This window comes from Rissa tridactyla, chromosome 17 (genome assembly GCF_028500815.1).
Source record: "Rissa tridactyla isolate bRisTri1 chromosome 17, bRisTri1.patW.cur.20221130, whole genome shotgun sequence".
NCBI classification, from domain to species: domain Eukaryota; kingdom Metazoa; phylum Chordata; class Aves; order Charadriiformes; family Laridae; genus Rissa; species Rissa tridactyla.
The window spans coordinates 4887715-4895903 of record NC_071482.1 but is presented as its reverse complement, the minus strand read 5'-3'; the positions used below and the strand labels follow the sequence as shown (position 1 = coordinate 4895903).

Sequence of the window (8189 nt, the reverse complement as noted above, 5' to 3'; positions counted from 1 at the left end):
GTTTTGTCCTCTATCAAATAGATCTTTCTGTTTCAGGCCAGGCAGGAATGAGAACTTCCCAAGAGAAGGTGCAAGGAGGAAAAAAGGACAAGTTAGCCTTTCGGTCATGCCTCCACCCCTGCTCTCACTGTGAAGCACCTAAAGATGAAACTCTCCCTTGTAAAATGAGCAGGGATCAGATTTGGGTCAGGGAAGAAGTAAAGGGCTTGCACACACAGTTGCAAATGGGAGAGCAAATCTGTACTTTCTTGTTCAACCTGCTGTGAAATTCTGGGATCTCGAGTCCTATTTCCTTTTTTCTTTTTGTCCCTCAAAACAGAAACACGTAACTTAGGAAAACATGACATTTTTTAACTCACCAGCTCCGCAGTCACTGAGGAGCTGCCATCTTTTTAGGCAGAGGAAGAGGTCAAACTCAAGCTGCGAATCTGTTCAGAATCTCCAAGAAGTCGCTTAGCCCCTGCTCCAGTAACCAGAGGATTCGCGCTATGAAACACCAAACATGTGTACTGTCTCTGATAATGGAGTTGCAGGGTATTCTGGCTCTTAGAAACCATAATTTTATTTAACAAATTTAAATACAGTTTGTTTAAAACTGAGAACAGACAGTGCAGCTGTAATACACTCCATCCTGGCCAGAGCTGGTCTTACCGAACATGCGTATCTCTGCTCCTGAGGACCACGGTAGCCTCTGTGCGAGTTGGAAGGGCCCAGGTTCGTGTGACCATCTTTGAGGAGAGTGGAGCGTATGTGTAGGGTTGTGTTCAGGACTCGATCCTTTGCATTTTTCTGGAAGTTATTTCCTTCCAAGGAGGGAAGGTTGCAACCCAACGGGGACTGGAATTAAGATTAGTGAAACAAAACACGCAGCTAGGAGAGGACGTCGGTTGGAAACTATTTAAATGGTATGAAAATTTTGTAGTCCTTTAAAAATGTCTCTTCCCACTCTAGGGTTTGCAGACTGAAGTGAACTTGGAAGGCTAGTACGATAACAGAATAAATCTGCTTGAGTGCAGAGAGCTGCTGTTTTAATAGAAGTTAACAATGCCCGTTCCCATAGAGCAGCCAGCGGCCAGTAGCATCAAATGCTTTCTATCCAAGTAGTGCTTCAGCCAATGCATCTAAAGGAACATTTTTGTAAAGGCTACGTAGCAAGGCTTCTGTGACTGGGAACTAAAGAATGCAGCTTTTCCCCAATGGTTTTGATATACTGTGGGAGAAAATAACTTACAAAAAATATTTTTTTTTAAATATTAGGAAATACACGATGTCATTAGTCCAAGGGGAGACTTTTGCACTGTGAAGCTAACGATCAAATCTATAGCATTTTAATAGTTCTATGTGTTAGGGCTAAAAATAACCAAGTCTATTTCCAGGATTACATCTTCCCTCAATTCAAAGGTAAAATTGTGCTTCAGACCTTTTTGAAAGAATTGGGACTGTGGGGGTTGATCAAAGGTTTGACAACAACTGTGAAGGGGGAGGTAAGTTTGGGGTTTTTTTAAAGGGGCTGGAAGTGAGGAGAAGGGGTATGTTGTACCTCAGTTTCTTCCTCAGCAAGTTTGTCAATCTCAACTACAGAGTCAACCAAGGCAGTAGCACCCAGGTTCCTCTTCTGCACTGCTCAGTCCCGTGTCTCTCACTGAGAAGCAAAATACAGTTTCATCAGAGAACACGCTTTCATCAGTGCTATCTCAGGTCCGTTGATGTCACAGAACAGGGAAGAGGCGACTAATGCTCTACATAGATAGTTTTTCAACCTACCTCAAGCCAGGTGCTGAAGAAACAGAACACTAAGCACAGGATCCCCTTTACAAGGGTGCTGCTCTGTCCGTCAGAAGTTAACTCTCCAACTGCTCCAGCGTGGTTTTAACGCCAGTAGCTCTGCAGAAGTATGGCATGGCCCTGAAAAAGGGGCTAGGGCTGAAGGAGACATTCCAGTAGAATGGTAAATGCACTAAATTCAGCTTTTATCATTCAATCTCTAGTTTTAAGCCGTTGGCTTTATTTTTCAGTAGTGGAAATTTGGCTTTACGTAGGAGCACCCTTCAGAGAATCCCACACCTAATGCTCATGTGAACCAAATTAGAGCTAAACAGAACTGAGGTCTGAGCCTGGATGAAGTATTACGGTGTACGGCCACAACAATCTCATTAAAACCCACTTCCAGTTATTTTAGCATGGATGAATAGAGAACCACATGCTGTAAACATAACTCCATCCAGGAACACAGAGGTATGTCAGAGTTGTCCTCCAAACCATGAAACTAATGAAGGGAAAGGGGAGGGAATACAAAGAGAACAAAGATACTTAATGGTTTTGTTCTAACCTGCCTTGCTTTTCACCCTCCCCCAAAACCTTCCTGTCTTGTGCAGCGTAATAAACACTGATTAAAGTAGGTTTAAAATTAAGGGCTAAGGTGCCATCTCAGAAGGCAGCTGTCCCCTCCGTGAACAGAGAGCTGCTTAGGCTGTTGCACACATAGCCACAAGGTACGTGTGTCTCAGGAAAAACAAGTCATCAGGGGCCAACACTCTCCTGTGGGCATTCTCACCCTTGCTTTCAGGTCCTGTAAAACGGCCCCCTCAGTCCAGACTACCATTCCAGCTGGGCCGTGTCTTCAGTGCAGCGTGCCCTGCATGCACTTCTCCCAACCCAAGCATCTGGCGAGACAGCTGGCCTTGCACTGAAGTCGATGTCAGTCCTGTATTTTCTGTGCTTTTTCTCCACCTCCAGAGCGTCTGGTTCTGCTCAGAGTCCAGGAGGAAGGGTAGGGGAATCCGGGTAGTTTATGTATGCAGTGTTGCTTGTTTTCAGTACGCTAAAACTCTTGGAAGTCAGCAGAGGTCCTGGCTACTGCATGTCTGGCTGGTTGTATGCTGTGGAGAGGAACCTTGCAGGCTGTGCATGAAGAAATCTTCTGCAACAGAGACACAACCGGCATGTATATTACCCTTCTGCCTCGCTGCAGTTAGCTGCCACCCCTTGGAACTATCCCAAAACCCATCTCAGATTGCAGATCTGTGAGTACTGCTGCTAGGCAACTGGGTGTTGGTGAAAAGCAGTTGTGACAGCGCGGAAGAGCTATGGCCTCTCTGCAAAGCCGCTATATATAGCATGGATAATATGCAGTGCAGGCTTTCCTCTGCTGTCCTGCCAACGGGCGGCAAAGGCGGGCCACTGCAGCAGGCAGGGCTCCATCCACTTCGCCCAAGGGAACGTGTTATAAGAGAGCTCATTACTGTTAAAAAAATACTGCTGCTGAGCAAATCTATCCCTTTCCTTTCCTGCTTTTACTTCTCTGTATTCACGAGCAAAAGAGAACAAGCGGCAGCCTTCTCTCCCTTACAGGCCTGGTTCTACACTCCAGTTAAAGGGAGGGTTGTTTTTTTCCCCCATAATAATGACGAGTGGCAACATAGTCTGGATGCAGAAACAAGCAAATAGCCCATCCTTCATTCTAGCAAACCAGCTGCAGAGTGCACTCTGGGGATACAGAAGACTAAATGCACCAGGATGCTCCGGTAATTAAAGGTGAGAAGCCAGGGCACGAACAAATGAGCAGAAAGTCAGCCATCAACGTACGTGCTCTTTCCTTCTTTCCAGGGAAGAAGACACTTCATGCTCACTTTAGGTAAACAAATACCTCATCTGGGGTTTAGTCCACACCCTCCCTTACTTGTCACTGACTTTGCGTGGCTTCGGTGTGGATATAAATTAAACTCTTCCCTCAGTGAAAGCTTCTGCCTGACTTAAAAATGCTTTCACTGATATTGCCTTAGCTTTCCTTAGGTGTTTGCAGGTGGATGAATCCACATCCTTCACCCTTGTGCTTTAGCTATATTATTAGTACCATTAATAAGCCAACCTACTTGTTTAGACAAGGGTTTAGGTTTTTTACCAATGTAACTTCTGCCTAAATTCTCACTCCCTGGATTTCTCTTCTTCCCCCCAACTTCTCAGGAGGTATTTCCCCTTCAGCAGCTTGTCTTAAAGATAAAAAAGAGAGATTAACTAATGGTCTCCAGAAATTTTGCAGTAAGGGAAGGTCGGAGATGCGAAAAATGGAAATTAAAAAGCACATTTAAAAGAACTCTTGTCTTTTTCCTGTCGTTGTCTAGTATTTTCCTTTTTTACTGTTGCTTCTCATTACTGTTCAAAAAATGTGAGCTCTTACCTGGTCTCTGTTCACCCATGCACAGTCAGATTTCCACGTTGGGATCTGTGAATCCTTTCTTCCCCTCGTTCACCAGCACAGGCTTTTCTGTCCTCGTATGCCAGACTAAAATCTGAAGAAGCCAACAGAAGTCATTAGCTGCATCTCTTCACTGCACTAACAAATATTCTTGCACATTAAATCAATAGTGCAATTTAACCATCTACCCTGGAGCCTAATGGCGCATTCAGAGCTGAAAGGAGGTTTGCATAAAACTTCATTTAGGCAGGCCTACTGCTATCCAAAATGCACAGTGCACGCAAATTACCCATTTTACAGTGTACTGTCTTGGGACATTAACCTGCTCCTTCCATGTAGTTATCAACCATCTTCCTTGAAAGGCTCATCAACCTTTTCAATGATGTAAGGCACTTCCTTCATAACCGGAGAATCACATGCATGTTTCCCCCAAATTCCTTATTCTGGGTCTTGGTTATCGTGTTACTACATCCTTGGCCAGCGTGGAGTTACTTGCTAGGCTCAGAGTGAAAATGCAATTTCTTGCCACTTCAGGTCACATCGTGACGCGTGCACAGAGGGAAGAAGCAGTAATACTGAGTACCACAGTGGCTCCAGTCATCACCATTGCCTTTGGATGTGTGAAATATTAAAATGAATTTTTCAGTGCATCTCTGAAAATCCATTATTGGAGGGAAGACATGAGTCTGCTCCCTAACCTCACTACCACTTCTTTTTCACTTTTAAATTCTTTCAAGACCCTAAAAAGATAGGAGAGTGATGTGCAATCTGCTCCAGTTCTCTGTTGCAACCTCTGCTGTGTCAGAGCTGCGAGATGCAGGAGTTAGTTACGGAACACTCCCTTCCTCCCACGTTCACAGCCCTTTCATAACCCAGGAAGCATTACTCTACCACATCGCCTCAAAAAAAACCCATACACATTTCCTTTGAAATGCTGGCCCCGTGCTGCCATCCTCTATTCTGTACCAGGTACAACACGTTGCATCAGTTTAAAGCCCCTCCCCAGTTTGCTTAAAACAGAGTTGAAGCTTCTACTAAAAGCTTCCCTCAAGTCTTAGCAGCAAAGTTTAATACAGATCAACATTTTTGGAGGAGAACTGGAAAAAAATAAATTGAAGAGGTGGTCTAACATTTTTAGAGGAGGGGGGAATGTTACAGGTAAACAATTTCTACTAGCTGTGCTATACCGCTGGCGCAGACAGTTCTAGAAGCTGTTTAAATACTCTCCCCTCACTAGACTCAATTATACTCATAGCTTTGCTCCTAGAACCTGGGTTGCTGGCAGCAGCTTTATCCCTTCAGAGCTACAGTCTCCTGCTTCCCTTCACCTGTTCGCATTCATATTTCCTACCTTGCGGGGGTTTCCCTCTCGTTGCTATGACAATACTCTGCACATTTAATCCAAGTATCTGCAAACCATTTCATACTCAGTCCCTGCTTTTCTGAAAAACGAGGGCACGTTCTGTTTCTAAAGGACGAACAAAGCATTTTTCAAACCCTTTGGGTTGAACAGGAGCACCCTCATCTTCCCAGGAAGCTGTTTGACCAAATTTGTCTCTGATGTGAGCAGTCACCTCCTGTGCGGGGCTTAAATCTCGCCTGCTAATACTAAGGCAGTAGAGACCAACTGCTGTCTGGAGCGGGTCCAAAAAACCATTTCACTGCTCCCCCACAACCACTTCAGAGCCTGCTTATCAAAGTTAGCCTGTATTATAGTCCTGCTCACCCGCTGCAGCAACGCTGATGCAATTACTGCGTTACTTTCCTATGGAAAGGCAAAACCAAACAGGTCTGTACAAGTGGCTCTCAGTGCTATGCACGCAGCGGTTATGGGCTCCTCATCCAACAAACAGAATGTATAAACCTTAATGCAGTCCAGGTGTTAGAAAAATCCGGTAGCCAATTCTCCTTCCCAGCGGGAGCAGGTGAGAGCTCTTTCCACTTCTGACACGCAAACGCTCAACCCTGCTGATGGCCGAGGGCTGCACGCTGCCAGGAACGGGACTCACACTTAAACAACTCCAGCCACATACTCCATAAACAGACGACGACTACACATTAGTAGCTTTTCTTTAAACTGGATTCCACTTTTGCATTGTTAAACCCAATTGCCAAAGTAGACATTTATATTAAATTAACTAAAATGGATGAATTTTCAGAGTTTGCAACTTGATGCAGCAGCCTCTACCATTTTTCAGGCTGTGTTCTTTAATGTGGGAGGGAGGTCACCACTTAGTACACAAACACCTGCTTTTCCTCTCAGCCAATCACTTGATTTTTTCCACAAGCAGTGGGTTTGGTTTGTGCCCCAGGGAAGCTTCGGCTTGTGCAAAAAGTCCAGCTTGCAAGGGAGTGAAGGGTGAGGGGAACCAAGAATCTGAGTTCCCCTGAATGGTGCTTTCATCTAGGTCACCTGAGGGAGTCCCCTTTAAAAATCTCTCCTACTGCAAAACACTTCCAGTCGTTCACAGCCTTGCCATTCAGAATCACAGGACTCAAAACAGATCTAAGAGATTACAAAGATTCATTCATCTCCATAGTAGACATCTTCATTGTCTTCTAACAGGAAATTAAAAAGCAAAGAGGCAAGTCGACTTACAGTTGGAGGGGGGGTCACAGGATTTCAAGCTCACAGACCCTCCGTGGAAGGGTTATTTGAAACGGAGACCACACAATGTGAACAAAAAGAGACACTAAGCCAAAATGACGGATTTTCTTCCTGCTTGTGCTAAACCAAATTTCTGCAGGCTCTCTTAGGCATTGTGGAGGCCCTTTTCTCCCAAAAGAACACCCATTGGTATAACAAATAAAGATTGCTTCTCCCTATAACTCCTGCTTTTCCCATACGTCAGGAGAATCGTCGCCACTGCTATTAAATGAGCCAGAGCTCAAACAGTAATCTTTAACTGTGCAATTACACCAACTTGAAGATTTGTGCTTTGTGATGGGTATTATATGTGGTATACGTCTGTCGTAAAAATCAACAGCTCAAGCACTGGTGTCTTCACTGGTGCGCGTGTGAAGCTTTACCAACCAAGTGCTGTCACACAGCAGCCAGGACACTGAACGCCCACCGCAAACAACTGGTCACAAACCCACACGAAAAGAGGAGTGCAGGCTCAGGAACAATCTAACCCAAAAGAGGACAGACCTGCTCCATCTGTACCCTGCTGCTCGGCCCCTGAAAGGCAAACAAAGAGCTCATGAAGCTGATTCCCCTGCCTGCTGTACGTAGCACCACAGGATAAAATCAGGAGGAAGATAAGTGCTCCTTTTCAAGCCTCTTGCCTTAGGCTGATGTTCTTCCTCTCTCCTGCCCATTCTGTGCCAGTTTTAGCCGTTTTAGATCTGTGACATCACGAAGCAGCCACTTCTGGTCTCCTTTTGCTGTGTAATTTCCTTGCTGCTGCTGGGCCCAAAGGCTTGGTCTCCTCCACATGCACAAGGAGTTATTCCCCTCCCAGAGCCGGTCCCAAGGCTCACAGTAACCACAGTGTTGGTGTGTGGTTCAGGTGCTGCTGGGAGAGGCCTCTTTGCTCCCTGTTCTCTAGCCTGTGTCTGACAGCAACCAGTTACAGTGACTGTGGCGTTTCCCAGTGCCCACACACCCCCCATCTAAGCCTCAGAGACAGCCCTTCCCCGTCCAGCACAAAGCTGCCAGCCAATTCCCTTTCACAAAATCCACCTAAACACCAAGCTGCCAAGCCGCAGATTTAATCTCAGATCTGACTCAGCCCAGAGATAAGGAGAAAGAAGGAATGACTACTTTCAGGCACCGCTTCAATCCCTCTGAATTGCTACCGAGACCACCCGAGTGCACAAAAGCCTGCCTCACCCGAAGAAACGTACCTACGCCTATCTCCCTGGAGAAACAAGCGGCTCCAGGAGCAGCTGGAACAAGAGATGCCTCATTTCCAATGACCTTGTATTTTGTGGACTGTCCTCTTGTGCCGGCCCACGCTGAGGCTTTTTCAATAGCTGGGGCCACTCGAAG

General features: G+C 45.7%; 1 protein-coding gene across 7 annotated transcripts in view; it reads right to left on the bottom strand.

Moving 5' to 3' along the window:
* The window catches only part of B3GAT1 (beta-1,3-glucuronyltransferase 1), a 60061-nt gene that overhangs the window by 255 nt on the left and 51617 nt on the right, over nt 1-8189 (bottom strand). For 5 of the 7 annotated variants that reach the window (XM_054223162.1, XM_054223163.1, XM_054223161.1 and 2 more), the window contains 2 exons: nt 4178-4289; nt 23-2920 (listed from right to left, as the gene is read on the bottom strand). In XM_054223162.1, coding sequence (XP_054079137.1) covers nt 4203-4289 — 87 coding nt within the window. In that variant the 3' untranslated portion in view covers nt 23-2920; nt 4178-4202. Of the gene's footprint in view, nt 1-22; nt 2921-4177; nt 4290-8189 lie in introns of those variants that run through there. The other 2 variants (XR_008469661.1, XR_008469660.1) reach the window with 2 other exon arrangements.